Here is a 21,191-nt window from a genome sequence, read left to right on the forward strand (position 1 = left end):
CCCCAGGTAACGAAAGTCCCTTGTTACCTTCCTCAACGGTAGGTCCTCTATTTCTCTACTCTGCTCCCCTGGATGCACCACAAACAACTCACTTTTCCCCATGTTCAATTTATACCCTGAAAAATTCCCAAACTCCCCAAGTATCCGCATTATTTCTGGCATCCCCTCCGCCGGGTCTGCCACGTATAGTAGCAAATCGTCCGCATACAAAGATACCCGGTGTTCTTCTCCTCCTCTAAGTACTCCCCTCCACTTCTTGGAACCCCTCAACGCTATCGCCAGGGGCTCAATTGCCAGTGCAAACAATAATGGGGACAGAGGGCATCCCTGCCTTGTCCCTCTATGGAGCCGAAAATATGCAGATCCCCGTCCATTCGTGACCACGCTCGCCACTGGGGCCCTATACAACAGCTGCACCCATCTAACATACCCCTTTCCAAAACCAAATCTCCTCAACACCTCCCACAAATAATCCCACTCCACTCTATCAAATGCTTTCTCGGCATCCATCGCCACTACTATCTCCGTTTCTCCCTCTGGTGGGGGCATCATCATTACCCCTAACAACCTCCGTATATTCGTGTTCAGCTGTCTCCCCTTCACAAACCCAGTTTGGTCCTCGTGGACCACCCCCGGGACACATTCCTCTATTCTCATTGCCATTACCTTGGCCAGGATCTTGGCATCTACATTTAGGAGGGAAATAGGTCTATAGGACCCGCATTGTAGCGGGTCCTTTTCCTTCTTTAGGAGGAGCGATATCGTTGCTTCAGACATAGTCGGGGGCAGTTGTCCCCTTTCCTTTGCCTCATTAAAGGTCCTCGTCAGTACCGGGGCGAGCAAGTCCACATATTTTCTATAGAATTCGACTGGGAATCCATCTGGTCCCGGGGCCTTTCCCGCCTGCATTCTCCTAATTCCTTTCACCACTTCTTCTACCTCGATCTGTGCTCCCAGTCCCACCCTTTCCTGCTCTTCCACCTTGGGAAATTCCAGCCGATCCAAGAAGCCCATCATTCTCTCCCTCCCATCCGGGGGTTGAGCTTCATATAACTTTTTATAAAATGTCTTGAACACTCCATTCACTCTCTCCGCTCCCCGCTCCATCTCTCCTTCCTCATCCCTCACTCCCCCTATTTCCCTCGCTGCTCCCCTTTTCCTCAATTGGTGTGCCAGCAACCTGCTCGCCTTCTCCCCATATTCGTACTGTACACCCTGTGCCTTCCTCCATTGTGCCTCTGCAGTGCCCGTAGTCAGGAAGTCAAATTCTACATGTAGCCTTTGCCTTTCCCTGTACAATCCCTCCTCCGGTGCTTCCGCATATTGTCTGTCCACCCTCAAAAGTTCTTGCAGCAACCGCTCCCGTTCCTTACTCTCCTGCTTCCCTTTATGTGGCCTTATTGATATCAGCTCCTCTCTAACCACCGCCTTCAACGCCTCCCAGACCACTCCCACCTGGACCTCCCCATTATCATTGAGTTCCAAGTACTTTTCAATACACCCCCTCACCCTTAGACACCCCCCCTCATCTGCCATTAGTCCCATGTCCATTCTCCAGGGTGGGCGCCCTCCTGTTTCCTCCCCTATCTCCAAGTCCACCCAGTGTGGAGCGTGATCCGAAATGGCTATAGCCGTATACTCCGTTCCCCTCACCTTCGGGATCAATGCCCTTCCCAGCACAAAAAAGTCTATTCGCGAGTAGACTTTATGGACATAGGAGAAAAACGAGAACTCCTTACTCCTAGGTCTGCTAAATCTCCACGGGTCTACACCTCCCATCTGCTCCATAAAATCTTTAAGTACCTTGGCTGCTGCCGGCCTCCTTCCAGTCCTGGACTTCGACCTATCCAGCCCTGGTTCCAACACCGTATTAAAATCTCCCCCCATTATCAGCTTTCCCATCTCTAGGTCCGGAATGCGTCCTAGCATCCGCCTCATAAAATTGGCATCATCCCAGTTCGGGGCATATACGTTTACCAAAACCACCGTCTCCCCCTGTAGTTTGCCACTCACCATCACGTATCTGCCCCCGTTATCCGCCACTATAGTCTTTGCCTCGAACATTACCCGCTTCCCCACTAATATAGCCACCCCCCTGTTTTTCGCATCTAGCCCCGAATGGAACACCTGCCCCACCCATCCTTTGCGTAGCCTAACCTGGTCTATCAGTTTCAGGTGCGTTTCCTGTAACATAACCACATCTGCCTTAAGTTTCTTAAGGTGTGCGAGTACCCGTGCCCTCTTTATCGGCCCGTTCAGCCCTCTCACGTTCCACGTGATCAGCCGGGTTGGGGGGCTTCCTACTTTGTCGATTAGCCATCACCTTTTTCCAGCTCCTCACCCGGTTCCCACGCAGCTGTATCTCCCCCAGGCGGTGCCCCCCCGCCCATCCTCTCCCATACCAGCTCCCCCCTCTCCCCAGCAGCAGCAACCCAGTAATTCCCCCCTCCCACCCCCCCCGCTGGATCCCCCGCTAGCGTAATTACTCCCCCCATGTTGCTCCCAGAAGTCAGCAAACTCTGGCCGACCTCGGCTTCCCCCCGTGACCTCGTCTCGCACCGTGCGACGCCCCCTCCTTCCTGCTTCTCTATTCCCGCCATGATTATCATAGCGCGGGAACCAAGCCCGCGCTTCTCCCTTTGCCCCGCCCCCAATGGCCAACGCCCCATCTCCTCCACCTCCCCTCCTCCCCCCATCACCACCTGTGGGAGAGAGAAAAGTTACCACATCGCAGGATTAGTACATAAAACTCCTCTTTCCCCCCTTTTTAACCCCCCTCTTTGTCCCCCACATTCGCCCCACCACTTTGTTCAAACGTTCTTTTTAATAACCCGCTCATTCCAGTTTTTCTTCCACAATAAAAGTCATCTGCCGTCTCAAAGTAGTGGTGCCTCCCTCGATATGTGACCCACAGTCTTGCCGGTTGCAGCATTCCAAATTTTATCTTCTTTTTATGAAGCACCGCCTTGGCCCGATTAAAGCTCGCCCTCCTTCTCGCCACCTCCGCACTCCAGTCTTGATAAACGCGGATCACCGCGTTCTCCCATTTACTGCTCCGAGTTTTCTTTGCCCATCTAAGGACCATTTCTCTATCCTTAAAACGGAGGAATCTCACCACTATGGCTCTGGGAATTTCTTCTGCTCTCGGTCCGCGCGCCATCACTCGGTATGCTCCCTCCACCTCCAACGGACCCGCCGGGGCCTCCGCTCCCATTAACGAGTGCAGCATCGTGCTCACATATGCCCCGACGTCCGCTCCCTCCACACCTTCAGGAAGATCAAGAATCCTCAGGTTGTTCCTCCTTGCATTGTTCTCCAGTGCCTCCAACCTTTCCACACATCGTTTCTGATGTGCCTCATGCGTCTCCGTCTTCACCACCAGGCCCTGTATGTCGTCCTCATTCTCGGCTGCCTTTGCCTTCACGACCCGAAGCTCCCGCTCCTGGGTCTTTTGTTCCTCCTTTAGCCCTTCGATCGCCTGTAGTATCGGGGCCAACAGCTCTTTCTTCATTTCCTTTTTGAGCTCTTCCACACAGCGTTTCAAGAACTCTTGTTGTTCAGGGCCCCATGTTAAACTGCCACCTTCCGACGCCATCTTGGTTTTGCTTGCCTTCCTTGCCGCTGTTCTAAAGGATCCACTGCAATCCGGCTACTTTCTCCTCCTTTTCTCATCCGTATCCAGGGGGGATTCCCTTCTGGTTTACCGCACAGTGTTTTTAGCCGTCAAAATTGCCGTTGGGGCTCCTATCAAGAGCCCAAAAGTCCGTTTCACCGGGAGCTGCCGAAACGTGCGACTCAGCTGGTCATCGCCGCACCCGGAAGTCATCATTGTCCCTTTTAAGTGCAAATTGTCAGTTTTGCTAACGAGGGGCGGCGCGGTGGCACACTGCTGCCTCACAGCGCCAGAGATCCGGGTTGGATTCTGATCTCGGGTGACTGTCTGTGTGGAGTTGGTATGTTCTCCCTGTGTCTGTGTGGATTTCCTGCCACAGTCCAAAGGTGTGCAGGTTAGGTAGAGTTATGGGGGTGGGGTGGGGAGTGGGCCTAACTAGGGTGCTCTTAAGGAGGATTGGTGCAGACTCGATGGGCCCAATGGCCTCTTTCTGCACTGTAGGGATTCTATGGATCTCTTTTCTTGAGCAAGACAACATTTGTTTCCAGTCTTCCAGTACCACTCCATGTCCATGGAAGATTGAAAGATTGTGTGCAGAATCTCTGCTGCAGTTACATTTGCATAACTAGCCTTCTCCACCGCCCCCCCCCCCCCCCGGGCTCCCCACTTCACACATTTGCACACATGCGCACAGGTGCACACACACACAACCACATCTTGATGTCTTGATGTGAAGTTTAATGTGCTAAAGTGTTAACCATGTTGCATCCTGCTGAATGTCATGCTTTTGGTTTTTTTCAGCATTATGCTTAACTCTTGTGTTTTAAAATAATGTAAATTTGCATCAGTTTAAAACTAACAGGATATAGCCCTGAACTGATATCCTGAAACCAGATGGGCCTGTTTGTGAGGTATCACAATGGATGCACTGAGGGTCAATTTTTTAAAAGCCTTCACCCCAAGAAGGGCTAAGTATCTGGCTTACATTGAAATACCTTATATTGCAATGCCTAATGCCAAAATGACCAGCATTCCTGTATCTTTTAAAATAAATAAATTGAGTACCCAATCTTGTTTTCCAATTGAGGGGCAATTTAGCGTGGCCAATCCACCTAGCCTGCACATCTTTAGGTTATGGGGGTGAGACCCACACAGACACTGGGAGAATGTGCAAACTCCACACAGACAGTGACCTAGGGCCGGGATCGAACCCGGGTTCTCAGCGGCACAAGGCAGCAGTGCTAACCACTGCGCCACTGTGCTGCCCAGCATTCCTGTACCTGAGAACAAATCTAACTTGTCGCACTGAGTCTTTTAACTCCAGGAGACACTACAAATATATATGCTATCCTTTTCAACAAAACAATTTTCAGTTCTTTTAGGCAGAGGCGGCGTGAGGATAGACGTCTTGTTCAGTAATGTAGCTTTTTATTGTGGTAGGAAATCCAACTTTATATTTTTCTGAAAGCCTGATTTTGTTTTTCTCTGCAAACTGATCTGCGTGTTCTTTATAGTGCCAAATTATAGTTGAGTTGCTTGATTTTTCTTCAATGACTTGATTTATGTTTACCACTGAACACAGAACAATGAACCACTTCAACTGCTGACTATATTGATTATAGTTATTTAGTTTTATTGTATTTTAGAGAAAAGCCAGGTAGCATAGAAAAACTCTTGTTGCTTTGTGTACATTTATATAGTTTTTAATGCGATGAATGTACGTTTTGATGCACACAGTGATTCAGATTCCACGTCATCGTCATCTTCCGCACCATCAGTGGTTGTAATGTCAGATGGAGAAGATGATGACCAGGAACCAGGAGATAAGAGAAAACCCCAACCAGTAAAAACAAAAGATGAACTCTTGTTGGCGGTATGTACAGGTTTTGTGTTTTACTGACCTTCCAGAATCAAAGTTGATCAGAAAAAAATGGTGATTTCAAATTTTTCATGAATATTTAGTTGCCTAGGGTTCTAAAGGATTGTGATAATGGGAGTTGGGAGTCTTGGAATAGCTGATTTGAGCTTTTGCCTTGTATATGATGAACTATCTTCGCCTATGTTCTTGACTAACAGTCAATGTATCTGATAAAATGCTCCCCGTATGTCAAACTTGCACATGTTTTACTGCTGATATGAGTATCACATTAATGATCCATACTAGAAGTGTAAATTGTTTGTCACCTGTGTTCTCACTGTTGCTTGTCTAGAAGGCAGGCCGTAACAAATGTCAATGTACAAAGTACGCCTGTGTTGCCATGTGTATTTACACATTTCTTGGTGGGGAAGAGCTTATCTTCATTGAGTATCCCACCTGATTTAGGGCCGAACAAGGTTTTACTTGCACAATCCCAATACTTCTGTCCAAAGCAGTGTAAATTAAATGCACCAGTGCTTCACGTGGTTTAGTTAACTTTCAATATTTGTGATTGCCACTGCTGATCTGAGAATTGGAATCAAGTTACCCTTAGATTACTGAGTAGATACCAAATATACAAGGCATTGGTATGACCCGGGATCGGTGTGGGCTGAATGGCCTCCATCTGCACTGCAGGGGATTCTATGCATATTATAGTAATTTGTCAGAGTTGCAAAATATGGCTGAAGAAAGGTGGTGGTGTCAAAGTTGAGTGGCAATTGTTTAAACACGGTTTAGAAATGTTCCAGTAAATGAAATGATGCAACGTCAATAGTGCACCTGTCGGTTGTTATCCGATTGCAAAACCAGTCTCTTTGAATGTCTATGATTCTACATTAATCTGATTATAAATTAACCATTCATTTGAAATGTTAACTTGAAATGTTAAATGGTACAAGTGAGACGTTATTATTAATAAATTTATTCTGTGGATGTTTCCATTTATACAATTTTTAATTGTGTGTTTTCAGCCCCAACATTCTATGAATAAGGGAGGTACTGACTGTACTTTGAGATCCTCATTCTGCTGACGGCACATACCTAATGCGTGCAGTTTTCATATCCTTGCCTCAAACAGGTTAAAAGAAAGATCTGGGTGGAAGTGTCTTCACCGTATTCTCCCACATGGGTGACTTTAGTGGAACAAAGTTGCGAACAAAAGCCTGTATTGTCAGAGATATTTAATGTTCACTTATTTTGCCTATTTTAGGGGAATTTTTGAAAAACTTAAATACCAGATGAGCGAACAGCAATACATAATCTCTGAACTGGAAACGTGCTGATGTCAGCTGAGTAGCCCTCATATAATTCTTACTCTGTGAATGAGGAAGAAGTCAATAAATATGATGGGTTGCTGCTAGTTCCCTGCAAAGTTCATTCTCTGCATGCACCTATATTTTTTAAGGCACTTGGTTCATCCACCACAAAACTTGGATCCTTAAATATCAAAGTTATAAAATTGTTAAAATGATAGGCGTAGTTAAAACCCCGCGAGTCTAAAGCGTATTCTTGGAGCGTAGCCAGGGGTGGGTGGGGGGGGGGGGGGGGGGGGGGGGGGGGGGGTGGGGGAGGGAGGACTGGCTCTGCCGAACTTCTGCAGTTATTACTGGGCGGGCAATGTGGCCATGATCAGGAAATGGATGATGGAGGCGGGGGGCGGTTGGAGGCGGCGTCGTGTAGAGGCACCAGTCTAGGGGCACTTGTTACGGCTCTACTGCCGTTCTCGCCGTCGCGATACACTACTAATCCGGTGGTGACGGCGGCACTGAGGATCTGGGGGCAGTGGAGGAGACACAAGGGCGAGGAGGGGGCCTCGGTGTGGACCCTGATACGGAATAACCACAGATTTGCTCCAGGTAGGTTGGATGGGGAGTACCACTGCTGGTATAGGGCTGGTATTAGGAGGATGGGAGACCTGTTTATAGAGGGGGTCTTCCCCAGCATGCAGGCGCTGGAGGAGCGGTTCGGCCTGCCCCCGGGGAATGCGTTCAGGTACCTTCAGGTTCGGGACTTCCTTCGAAAACAGGTGGGGACATTCCTGCGGCTGCTCCCATGTAGGAAGCAGGATAGGGTTGGTGTCTGGCATCTGGGTAGGGGAGGGGAAGGTGTCGGACATATATCAGGAGCTGCAGGAGGTAGAGGAAGCCTCAGTGGGGGAGTTGAAGGATAAGTGGGAGGAGGAGCTGGGCGAGGAGCTGGATGAGGGCCTGTGGGCCGATGCCCTGGGCAGGGCGAACTCCTCCTCATCATGTGCCAGGCTCAGATTAATCCAGTTTAAGGTGGTGCATCGGGCGCATATAACGGCGGCAAGAATGAGTAGGTTTTTTTGGGGTGGAGAACAGGTGCCCGAGGTGTGCGGGGAGTCCGGCGAATCATGCCCATATGTTTTGGGCATGCCCGGCGCTTAAAGGATTCTGGCACGGGTTTGCAAGTGTGATGTCTAGGGTTTTGGATGCTCTGGTGAAGGCCAGCCCAGCGGTAGCGATATTTGGTGTGGTGGAGGATCCGGGAGTGCAGGAAGCGAAAGAGGCCGAGGTACTGGCCTTTGCCTCCCTGGTAGCCCGGAGACAGATTCTGTTAATGTGGAGGGAATCGAAACCCCCGAGTGTGGAGACCTGGATTAGCGATATGGCGGGGTTCCTCAGCCTGGAGCGAATAAAGTTCGCCTTGAGAGGGTCCTTGATGGGGTTCTCCCGGTGGTGGCAACCTTTCCTTGACTTTCTAGGGGAGCAGTAAGTGTCAGCAGCAGCATCCTGGGGGGGAGAGGAGGAGGTGGGGGGGTGGGGGGGGGGGGGGGGGGGGTGGGGGGGGGGGGCTACTGTTGATATAATGTGAGTTGGGCATGGAGACAAAACCCACCTTGTTCTGTTTTTAAAAAAAAAACATTTTTTGTTGTGGAAGTAGTTACATTGTAAGCTTTGGGCTATGTTTATTGTTATTTTCTATTACTATCTGTATTTCTATTTTTGTTATGTAAAAATGCTCATTGGAAAGACTTTAAAACATTTATTTTTAAAAAAATGATAGGGTAGCTTTGTTACTGCAAAATTAATGCTCATCTATAAAATTAAAATATCAAGGCCATTCTTTAAAAATAGCCGTAATTTCTCTCAATGTTGTGTGCACTAGCCTCCAATTTCAACTCCTATTTGGCGATAGTTATTGATACAAGATTTATAATGGTTCATCAGTGATATCTGAACCAATTGTTGCTTTGAAGCAATGATGTATAAGTGGCTTACAGAATGGGATGTGTGCGTATGCAAGAAATGTATTTGAAAATGTTCCAAATTAGAATTTTTAACCATTCAGTTCCAGCCTTGGACCGCTTCTTCCATTCAGTTATGATGTGGAGACGCCGGCGTTGGACTGGGGTGGGCACAGTAAGAAGTCTTATAACACCAGGTTAAAGTCCAACAGGTTTGTTTCGAATCACTAGCTTTCGAAGCGACCTGAGAAAGGAGCTGCACTCCGAAAGCTAGTGATTCAAAACAAACCTGTTGGACTTTAACCTGGTGTTGTAAGACTTTTTACTGTGTCCATTCAGTTAAATCACAGCTGGTGTGTACTACAACTCCTGTGAGCATTCATGATTGGAGAAGACGTATCGATTATTTAAAGTGAAATTTATCTAATTATTTGAAATATCACTTGCCTGTTAATTCATGTTTAATTTGTATTTAATTTACATTGATTTGTTAAACAAAGAAGAACAAAGTACAAACCTAAAACCTGCTACACTTCCAGGCACCATATCCCTCTATTCCCATCAGTTCATGTATTTGTCAAGATGCCCCTTAAAATGTCAGTATCATACCTGTTTCCATCACCAGCACCTCCTCCGGCGGCGAGTTTCAGGCACCCACTAACCTCTGTGTAAAAATAAAACTTCCCTCACACATCTCCTCTAAACTTTACCCCTTGCACCGGAAACCTATGCCCCGAGTAATTGACTCTTCCACCCTGGGAAAAAGCTCCTGACTATCCACCCTGTCCATGCCCCTCATAATTTTGTAGACTTCTATCAGTTTGCCCCTCAACCTCCACCTTTCCAGTGAGAACAAACCGAGTTTATCCAACCTCTTCTCAGAGCTAATGCCCTCCATACCAGGCAACATCCTGGTAAAACTCTTCTGTACCCTCTCCAAAGCCTCCACATTCTTCTGGTACAGTGGTGACCAGATTTGAACACTATTCCAAGTGAAAGTAAAAGTTTAAAAACAGTGACATCTTGATGGTCATTTCTTCATGGTGGGGGGAGGTTATTCGATAAATTTGTTTATTTTGGTATATAGTTTCCCAATGGAGATGGTAACATTGTCTTTATAATTTACTTCTTTGCGGTCTGGTATATTTCTGTTGAATTTGCACTGGCGTCACTTGCATTCCCTGAGATCTAATGTCCAAAACAATGCAGAACTTCAAATGGGACATGACCAATTCCAGCCTCCTTGAGAAAGCATTTAAGGTAAAATGTCCTGACTCGAGTAAATGGTGGGATAAACAATATGGAGCACGGTGAGGTGACCCTCAGTTGGAATTTTTTGTTCGACTGGTTTTGAGTGGGCAAGAAGCTACAATTTTACAGACTATATCCTGTGTATTCTGAGGCTGCTTGTAATATGTCTGACACCATATTTGTTCAGATAATATTTATGGCCTTCCTGACCAGCACTTAGTCCTTTCCAATATTGGAGCTAGTGCTGGTTTATCACTTCTTTCCAAAATTTGTCAGCTACCGATCAGGGTGTCCTGAGTTTTACTGGTTCATTCTGTCACAGTGAACGGTCTTCAAAGGGACTGCTGGAGACCAACAGTGAAACTTTTATTTTCTTAACTTCCTGTAATGTGGAGCCAGGAGAAGCAGGCATCCTCCTGTCAGCTGCATAGCAGTACTGCAGGCCATTGCTGCTTGGATTTGCCCATTGATTTCAATCCTATCTCTGAGATGGCTGAGACCTACTGCTGGTGTGGCTCGGATCCATCCTGAATAAACAGCTGAGTTTCCTCGCCATGCCCGAGGAGGTGCCCAAAACTCAGCAGAATTCTGATGATACCCAAGGCACAATTTCAAATGAGTCTTGGGCCTTCATGTTTATGATACGCATGGTAAATGTGCCAGCCGTTTGTGATGTGAAAACTGGTCTGAATGAATTTCTGGACCTCTCGCACCTTCATCAGTGGCATGTAGGCACTTGCCCAACACCGTGCATTCACAAGATACTAAATTTAACACCATAGTGATGAAATTTGGGTTATATCTAAGAAAATATTACGGAAGCGCAAAGATTTTTTTTGCTTTTCACCATTACTTTGTGAATTTAAATATGTCACCTGTGCCATTATTTTTCAATAAAAGCAAAATACTGCGATCTGGAAAAAAAGGAAATGCTGGAAAATCTCAGGTCTGTGGAGAGAGAATTGGCGCCAGTCTTCTGAAGTAGTCATATTGGACGGAGAGCGCTAATGTTCTTTCTTTCTCCACAGATGCTGCCAGATCTGTTGAGTTTTTCCAGCACTTTTTACCATTATTATTTTTTGATTTAAGTGGAAAAAGGTGGCTTTTATCTTAGAAATTAGCAAATTCTAAAGCCTTTGCTTGGCAGAATTGCTGTATCCATGGATCATGCGTACATGGTCTCTTGAGGGTTTTGGCAGAACAGTGCTGAAAACATAAGTATGGTGTGGCGTAAGTAATGACGCAACTCTCTTATGCCATAGTTTCCTCAGGCCTTTTATAATGTAAAATGAACCTAATGCCATAAAAGCACCCTTTGAATTGTGAAAGCCTTCTACAGAAAATTCTTGCCAATTAAGTTGACGACTTGCCAAGATTGGGAGTATTTGATGATTTTGGTTTGATGGGTTTCAAAACACTTGAAGTTTTTTGTTTTTCTCCCTCCGTAGATAGTTCAGGCAGTGTCCTATTGGGTCCTCCTCCACCAACACCCCGACTCTCCCCCCACAACATTCCTTTCCTATCTGTTGGTATAGAGGTGAGGGTATCTGGTTTCTCCAGCGCAAAGTCTAATGCTTGTACCGTTTGTTTTTTATACAACTTTGTTGTGAACTGGTTTAACAATCAGAGTATATCCCCCCCCCCCCCCCCCCCCGTACGTTGGTATTGAGGGGAGGGTACCTTGTTTCTCCAACACAAAATTAGTGTTTTACCGTTTGGCCTTGTATATATTTTTTTACTGTTTTAATAAAAAGATATCACCACTGGGGTTTTCCCTCGCATCGTATCAGAGTCTGCTGCAGACTTGGTGGAGGTTGATTGCTGTGATGAGGCAACAGCTCCTGCAACGGGGTATGATGTGAGTCCCAGGAGAGTAGAAGCTGAACAAGATCGACCGTGGTCTTTCCTCAACTCGCAATGGCTTTGCTATGGAAAGTATTGACACTAGTGACCTGGCAGCAGTGTGATTTCTCCATAATTGACTTGGAAAACAGTGCGCTTAAGAAATGAAACACATTTTTCTGTCTGAGCATTTTCTCAACTTGGTTATTGTTGGAAGAAAGTTTGCTTGTGTTGGTTGTAGTCGGCTCTATGAACCTATTTGCCATCCATTGAGAAATTATCTTCTAGCTCTGTACTTGCATACCCAGCTGTCAAAGTTTGCTAAAGACGTGCATTGGACATTCTGAATCCTCCCTCAGTGTACCTGAACAAGCAACAGAGTGTGGCAACAAGGGGTTTTTCCACAGTAACTTTATTGCAGTGTTAATGTAAGCCTGCTTGTGACTAAAGATGATTATTATTAACAATAGAATCATGAGGGCAGCAGGTTGGTGGGCTGGTTAGCACTGCTGCCTTTCGGCACCGAGGTCCCAGGTTCGATTCAGGCTATGGGTCACTGTCTGTGTGGAGGTTGCACATTCCCCCCCCCGTGTTTGCGTGGGTTTCGCCCTCACAAACCTAAGATATGCAGGGTAGGTGGATTGGCCACACTAAATTGGAAAAAATGAATTGGGTACTCTAAAATACAAAAAAAAGAATGGAGACATGGAGCGAAGAGAAACATCCATTCTTCAGAATTGTTTCACATTTGCTGCTTTCTGCTCATTTGATCCAGTTCAGTTCCCCACATAAAACAGCTTTTGTCAGTACACAGTGGCGGAGCTGGAGCTATCTTTTGCGTTCCTCATTTGCCCATGTTTCACTCATTTGCCACCTTCTTCAATTCTCCATGTCTTTCACTAATGTTTCACTGTGCCTGGCTCACTCCGTGTATTTAGCAGACCATACATCACTGTGGTAATGCTGTCGTACTATTATTTGTCTCTCTGTTGGTCTTTTCAGCATGCCTCTAGGTGCATATGACTGTGTCTTTGTACGTACTTCATTGTAAGTGAGTATTTCCATCTCCATTTGTTTAGGTTGTTTGTCACTTTTATTATCTTCTTGCGTTCTACCAATATCTCTTGTCTGATTTGCCACAATGAAACCGCAGTTTAGCACACTGGGCTAAATCGCTGGCTTTTCAAGCAGGCCGGCACCACGGTTCAATTCCCGCACCAGCCCCCCCGAACAGGTGCCGGAATGTGGCGACTAGGGACTTTTCACAGTAACTTCATTGAAGCCTACTTGTGACAATAAGCGATTTTCATTTCATTTCATTTCATTCAATATAAATATTATTTTTTTTAAACTAAATATTTTATTGAACATTTTTGGTCAACCAACACAGTACATTGTGCATCTTTTACACAATATTATAACAACACAGATAACAATGACCTATTTTATATAAACAAAAAACAAAAAATGAATAAATATTAAACAACAAAAATGAAAACTAGCCCTAATTGGCAACTGCCTTGTCACAAGCTACACCCCCCCGCCCCCCCCCCCCCCCCCCCCCCAAATCCTGGGCTGCTGCTGCTGCCTTCTTTTTCCCCCCATCTATCTATCCGCAAGATATTCGACGAACGGTTGCCACCGCCTGGTGAACCCTTGAGCCGACCCCCTGAGGACGAACTTAATCCGCTCTAGCTTTATAAACCCCGCCATGTCATTTATCCAGGTCTCCACCCCCGGGGGCTTGGCTTCTTTCCACATTAACAATATCCTGCGCCGGGCTACTAGGGACGCAAAGGCCAAAACATCGGCCTCTCTCGCCTCCTGCACTCCCGGCTCTTGTGCAACCCCAAATATAGCCAACCCCCAGCTTGGTTCGACCCGGACCCCCACTACTTTTGAAAGCACCTTTGTCACCCCCATCCAAAACCCCCGTAGCGCCGGGCATGTCCAAAACATATGGGTATGATTCGCTGGGCTTCTCGAGCACCTCGCACACCTATCCTCCACCCCAAAAAATTTACTGAGCCGCGCTCCAGTCATATGCGCCCTGTGTAATACCTTAAACTGGATCAGGCTTAGCCTGGCACACGAGGAGGACGAGTTTACCCTACTTAGGGCATCCGCCCACAGCCCCTCCTCGATCTCCTCCCCCAGTTTTTCTTCCCATTTCCCTTTTAGTTCATCCACCATAGTCTCCCCTTCGTCCCTCATTTCCCTATATATATCTGACACCTTACCATCCCCCACCCATGTCTTTGAGATCACTCTGTCCTGCACCTCTTGTGTCGGGAGCTGCGGAAATTCCCTCACCTGTTGCCTCGCAAAAGCCCTCAATTGCATATACCTGAATGCATTCCCTTGGGGCAACCCATATTTCTCGGTCAGCGCTCCCAGACTCGCGAACTTCCCATCCACAAACAGATCTTTCAGTTGCGTTATTCCTGCTCTTTGCCACATTCCATATCCCCCATCCATTCCCCCCGGGGCAAACCTATGGTTGTTTCTTATCGGGGACCCCCCCAATGCTCCAGTCTTTCTCCTATGTCGTCTCCACTGTCCCCAAATCTTCAGTGTAGCTACCACCACCGGGCTTGTGGTGTAGTTCCTCGGTGAGAACGGCAGTGGGGCTGTCACCATAGCCTGCAGGCTAGTCCCCCTACAGGACGCCCTCTCTAATCTCTTCCACGCCGCTCCCTCCTCCTCTCCCATCCACTTACTCACCATTGAAATATTAGCGGCCCAATAGTACTCACTTAGGCTCGGTAGTGCCAGCCCACCCCTATCCCTACTACGCTGTAAGAATCCCTTCCTCACTCTCGGAGTCTTCCCGGCCCAAACAAAACCCATGATGCTCTTTTCAATCCTTTTAAAAAAAGCCTTCGTGATCACCACCGGGAGGCACTGAAACACAAAGAGGAATCTCGGGAGGACCACCATCTTAACCGCCTGCACCCTCCCTGCCATTGACAGGGCTACCATATCCCATCTCTTGAAATCTTCCTCCATCTGTTCCACCAACCGCGTTAAATTTAACCTGTGCAATGTGCCCCAATTCTTAGCTATCTGGATCCCCAGGTAACGAAAGTCTCTTGTTACCTTCCTCAACGGTAGGTCCTCTATTTCTCTACTCTGCTCCCCTGGATGCACCACAAACAGCTCACTCTTCCCCATGTTCAATTTATACCCTGAAAAATCCCCAAACTCCCCAAGTATCCGCATTATTTCTGGCATCCCCTCCGCCGGATCCGCCACATATAGTAGCAAATCATCTGCATACAAAGATACCCGGTGTTCTTCTCCTCCCCTAAGTACTCCCCTCCACCTCTTGGAACCCCTCAGCGCTATCGCCAGGGGCTCAATCGCCAGTGCAAACAGTAATGGGGACAGAGGACATCCCTGCCTTGTCCCTCTATGGAGCCGAAAATATGCCGATCCCCGTCCATTCGTGACCACACTCGCCACTGGGGCCCTATACAATAGCTGCACCCATCTAACATACCCCTCTCCAAAACCAAATCTCCTCAACACCTCCCACAAATAATCCCATTCCACTCTATCAAATGCTTTCTCGGCATCCATCGCCACTACTATCTCCGTTTCACCCTCTGGTGGGGCCATCATCATTACCCCTAATAGCCTCCGTATATTCGTGTTCAGCTGTCTCCCCTTCACAAACCCAGTTTGGTCCTCGTGAACCACCCCCGGGACACATTCCTCTATTCTCGTTGCCATTACCTTGGCCAGGACCTTGGCATCCACATTTAGGAGGGAAATTGGTCTGTAGGACCCGCATTGTAGCGGGTCCTTTTCCTTCTTTAAGAGAAGCGATATCGTTGCTTCAGACATAGTCGGGGGCAGTTGTCCCCTTTCCTTTGCCTCATTAAAGGTCCTCGTCAGTACCGGGGCGAGCAAGTCCAAATATTTTCTATAGAATTCAACTGGGAATCCGTCCGGTCCCGGGGCCTTTCCCGTCTGCATGTTCCTAATTCCTTTCACCACTTCTTCTACCTCGATCTGTGCTCCCAGTCCCACCCTTTCCTGCTCTTTCACCTTGGGAATTTCCAGCCGATCCAAAAAGTCCATCATTCTCTCCCTCCCATCCGGGGGTTGAGCTTCATATAATTTTTTATAAAATGTCCTGAACACTTCATTCACTCTCTCCGCTCCCCGCTCCATCTCTCCTTCCTCGTCCCTCACTCCCCCTATTTCCCTCGCTGCTCCCCTTTTCCTCAATTGGTGTGCCAGCAATCTGCTCGCCTTCTCCCCATATTCATACTGTACACCCTGCGCCTTCCTCCATTGTACCTCTGCAGTGCCTGTAGTCAGCAAGTCAAATTCCACATGCAGCCTTTGCCTTTCCCTGTACAATCCCTCCTCCGGTGCTTCCGCATATTGTCTGTCCACCCTCAAAAGTTCTTGCAGCAACCGCTCCCGTTCCTTACTCTCCTGCTTCCCTTTATGTGCCCTTATTGATATCAGCTCCCCCCTAACCACCGCCTTCAACGCCTCCCAGACCACTCCCACCTGGACCTCCCCATTGTCATTGAGTTCCAAGTACTTTTCAATACATCCCCTCACCCTTAGACACACACCCTCATCCGCCATTAGTCCCATGTCCATTCTCCAGGGTGGGCGCCCTCCTGTTTCCTCCCCTATCTCCAAGTCCACCCAGTGTGGGGCATGATCCGAAATGGCTATAGCCGTATATTCCGTTCCCCTCACCTTCGGGATCAATGCCCTACCCAGCACAAAAAAGTCTATGCGCGAATAGACTTTATGGACATAGGAGAAAAACGAGAACTCCTTACTCCTAGGTCTACTGAATCTCCACGGGTCCACACCTCCCATCTGCTCCATAAAATCTTTAAGCACCTTGGCTGCTGCCGGCCTCCTACCAGTCCTGGACTTCGACCTATCCAGCCCTGGTTCCAACACCATGTTAAAGTCTCCCCCCATTATCAGCTTTCCCGTCTCTAGGTCCGGAATGCGTCCTAGCATCCGCCTCATAAAATTGGCATCATCCCAGTTCGGGGCATACACGTTTACCAAAACCACCATCTCTCCCTGTAGTTTGCCACTCACCATCACGTATCTGCCCCCGTTATCCGCCACTATAGTCTTTGCCTCGAACATTACCCGCTTCCCCACTAATATAGCCACCCCCCTGTTTTTCGCATCCAGCCCCGAATGGAACACCTGCCCCACCCATCCTTTGCGCAGCCTAAACTGGTCTATCAGTTTCAGGTGCGTTTCCTGTAACATAACCACATCTGCTTTAAGTTTCTTAAGGTGTGCGAGTACCCGTGCCCTCTTTATCGGCCCGTTGAGCCCTCTCTCGTTCCACGTGATCAGCCGAGTTGGGGGGCTTCCCACCCCCCCCCCCCTTGCCGATTAGCCATCATCTTTTTCCAGCTTCTCACCCAGTTCCCACGCAGCTGTATCTCCCCCAGGCGGTGCCCCCCCGCCCATCCTCTCCTGTACCTGCTCCCCCCTTTCCCCAGCAGCAGCAACCCAGTAATTCCCCCCTCTCACCCCCCCCGCTAGACCCCCCGCTAGCGTAATTACTCCCCCCATGTTGCTCCCAGAAGTCAGCAAACTCTGGCTGACCTCGGCTTCCCCCCGTGACCACGGCTCGCACCGTGCGACGCCCCCTCCTTCCTGCTTCTCTATTCCCGCCATAATTATCATAGCGCGGGAGCCAAGCCCGCGCTTCTCCCTTGGCCCCGCCCCCCATGGCCAACGCCCCATCCCCTCTCCCTCCCCACCTCCCCCCATCACCACCTGTGGGAGAGAGAAAAGTTACCACACCGCAGGATTAGAACATAAAACCCCTCTTCGCCCCCCACATTCGCCCCACCACTTTGTCCAAACGTTCTTTTTAATAATCCACTCATTCCAGTTTTTCTTCTACAATAAAAGTCCACGCTTCATCCGCCGTCTCAAAGTAGCGGTGCCTCCCTTGATATGTGACCCACAGTCTTGCCGGTTGCAGCATTCCAAATTTTATCTTCCTTTTATGAAGCACCGCCTTGGCCCGATTAAAGCTCGCCCTCCTTCTCGCCACCTCCGCACTCCAGTCTTGATAAACGCGGATCACCGCGTTCTCCCATTTACTGCACCGAGTTTTCTTCGCCCATCTAAGGACCATTTCTCTATCCTTAAAACGGAGGAATCTCACCACTATGGCTCTGGGAGTTTCTCCTGCTCTCGGTCCTCGTGCCATAACTCGGTATGCTCCCTCCACCTCCAACGGACCCGTCGGGGCCTCCGCTCCCATTAACGAGTGCAGCATCGTGCTCACATATGCCCCGACGTCCGCCCCCTCCACACCTTCAGGAAGACCAAGAATCCTCAGGTTGTTCCTCCTTGCGTTGTTTTCCAGTGCCTCCAACCTCTCCACACATCGTTTCTGATGTGCCTCCTGTATCTCCGTCTTCACCACCAGGCCCTGTATATCGTCCTCATTCTCGGCTGCCTTCGCCTTCACGACCCGAAGCTCCTGCTCCTGGGTCTTTTGTTCCTCCTTTAGCCCTTCGATCGCCTGTAGTATCGGGGCCAACAGCTCTTTCTTCATTTCCTTTTTTATCTCTTCCACGCAGCTTTTCAAGAACTCTTGTTGTTCAGGGCCCCATGTGAAACTGCCACCTTCCGACGCCATCTTGGTTTTTGCTTGCCTTCCTTGCCGCTGTTCCAAAGGATCCGCTGCAATCCGGCCACTTTCCTCTCCTTTTTCCATCCGTGTCCAGGGGGAATTCCCTTCTGGTTTACCGCACGGTGTTTTTAGCCGTTAAAATTGCCGTTGGGGCTCCTATCAAGAGCCCAAAAGTCCGTTCCACCGGGAGCTGCCGAAACGTGCGACTTAGCTGGTCATCGCCGCACCCGGAAGTCCAATATAAATATTATTAATTTCTTACTTTACCTATCTTACTTTAAAGGATAATATTTTTAAAAAGCATTTTAAAGAGGTGTATAATGTTCTTGTATGTTGAGAGGAATAGTGAAATTGCTGCATATTTCTGCATGGGCATATATATATTTGTATCTAATTTTCATGCAGTAACAAAACATGAGGGAACATTGAATAGGTTTTTATGAAAATGGGTGAATATTTTATACCAAATTAGAGATCAAGGAAAGCAATTGTAATTGTTTGCAACCTAATTTAATAGAGATTCTCTTTTTCTGCACTTCATTGTTTTTGTAGGCTTCATTAATTTTGATTGATATGTGAGGCCAGCTTCACTCCTGACTGGCACAGTGTAAGATTTCTACTATTCGGTTACCAGCAGCACTTTGCGATTACTGGAACTCAGCAGAAATTTGCAGTTAAAACTTCTCAGGTGCCAATAAGAATTGTTTTATTTGTCTTCTATTGATTACAATTTGAAAGTCATTTAAAAGGCAATTCGTAGACAATTTGAAGCTTTTAAAGAATCACAGACATTATCTTCTTGCTTAGGCAGACAGCTCGACAATAACTTTTAAAAGGTCAAAGTCTGAAAATGAAATATGTAAAAGAGAGAGAGCGAGTCTAAAACTAAACTCCAACTCAGAACACTGAATACACACACAAAACACTCACAAAAACACACAAAACACACACAAAATGGCGGGTGAAACTTCTTCAGTTATACCCTTTCATATCTGTCTTAAGTCATCTAATCACACCCCAATATAATACTAATTGGTTTGGGTTAGACTCAAACACATTTGATTTGACGGCAAGCCGTCCATCTTCAATGTGCAACATTAGTTTTAATTGTTTCATGTCTGAATACTTGTGTATGTTATGGAATGCGATATTCTGCTTTATCTTTTACCAGCAAAAACTGGTCTTCTGCTGGCTTTGCTGTTACCTGCATTGTGAACAATGGTGCCTTCATGTTGCTATGGTGCCTGCTTCGTCCTTGATCTGATTACTGGTACAGCTCATTTCTTAATGTCAAACTGTCTTTGAAAATATTTTCGTGAAAATGTTGTTTTTATCTCCAATTAGTTTATGCATGTATCAGGCTTTTTGTGCCTCTGTTGAAGCTATGTGTTTTGTCATGACCTGAGGTTATGAGTGAATTTAAAATGGGTATTTAAAACTGGGGCTTAATATTGATGCTTAAACAGCTATCTTTTACCTATACTAGTTGTAATAGAAATACCTGGCTTCTACACACAGCCGCCAAATCTAGTTTGGCTGTAATTTTTGGAATTTAAGGTTTCAGGTAGTAACCTGATCTGCTGAGCATTTTGAACTTGGGGCCAGGCCAGGAGGAGACCAGCATTGAAAGGTCCCAGGTCACATCTTTCGAGTTTGGGAATGAGTGTCGTAGGGATTATTTTTTAAAAATGCTCATATTTTATATGGTTGTGGATTGTAGTCTTGCTGGTCACAGTTCCTGAGCTCTGTAATAATGTTATAAAAAATATATATATTTTTGATGCACTCATACGTGGATGTAGGTAGTCCGTATTTGAGGTTTGATCATTAATGAGCCTTGGCAAGTAAGTGCAATTGAATTGTTGTAGCCGGGAGAAGACAAAATACATGAATTAATGCAAGGTTTTGTGTTTTATTACGGTACTCAATTAAAATATTTGTTACAGGTTCCGTTGTGAGCGGAATTTTAATTCAAATTTTTTTAAAGTGAGTTTGAGGCTGTGGCGAAAAATGCCTGTTGTTTTTCTGAGCCGAAATTCATGTTAAGCGTGAGACTGGGTTGGGCTAATGCCTGGTATAACTTATTTGGGCAGCACGGTAGCACAATGGTTAGCACAGTTGCTTCACAGCTCCGGGGTCCCAGGTTCGATTCCCGGCTTGGGTCACAGTCTGGGCGGAGTCTGCACATTCTCCCTGTATGTGCGTGGGTTTCCTCCGGGTGCTCAGGTTTCCTCCCACAGTCCAAAGATGTGCAGGTTAGGTGGATTGGCCATGCTAAATTGCCCTTAGTGTCCAAAAAGGTTAGGTGGGGTTACTGAGTTATGGCTATAGGGTGAAGTTGTGGGGCTTAAGTAGGGTGCTCTTTCCAAGGGCCGGTGCAGGCACGATGGGCCAAATGGCCTCCTGCTGCACTGCAAATGCTATGATTCTTATGGCAGTGTGAAGCTCTCTTCTGGCCACACCTGTATCTTTAAACTAAGTCTGGGTTATGGGGAAATACTACAGACCAGTATAGCCATTTTGATTCCAGCAGGAGGATAAGACTGAGGTGCTCATTTCTTCATGGTGCTGTTTTCTCCCTGTTGTGTAATTAGTTTTTTATATGGCATATGATATTGGAGTAATATAAATGATACTGTATCTAAAACTGTGAACATATGTTAAAAATTGATCCCACTTGATTCATTAACTTCATTGGCAAACT

The 21,191-nt window shown here is 47.1% G+C and overlaps 1 protein-coding gene across 1 annotated transcript in view; it reads left to right on the top strand.

Moving 5' to 3' along the window:
• naf1 (nuclear assembly factor 1 homolog (S. cerevisiae)) overlaps positions 1 to 21,191 on the top strand; it is a 543,280-nt gene that overhangs the window by 49,853 nt on the left and 472,236 nt on the right. The window contains exon 3 of the mRNA XM_072496154.1: positions 5,351 to 5,486. Coding sequence (XP_072352255.1) covers positions 5,351 to 5,486 — 136 coding nt within the window. The remainder of the gene's footprint in view (positions 1 to 5,350; positions 5,487 to 21,191) is intronic.

Source organism: Scyliorhinus torazame, chromosome 3, assembly GCF_047496885.1.
Source record: "Scyliorhinus torazame isolate Kashiwa2021f chromosome 3, sScyTor2.1, whole genome shotgun sequence".
Lineage (NCBI taxonomy): Eukaryota > Metazoa > Chordata > Chondrichthyes > Carcharhiniformes > Scyliorhinidae > Scyliorhinus > Scyliorhinus torazame.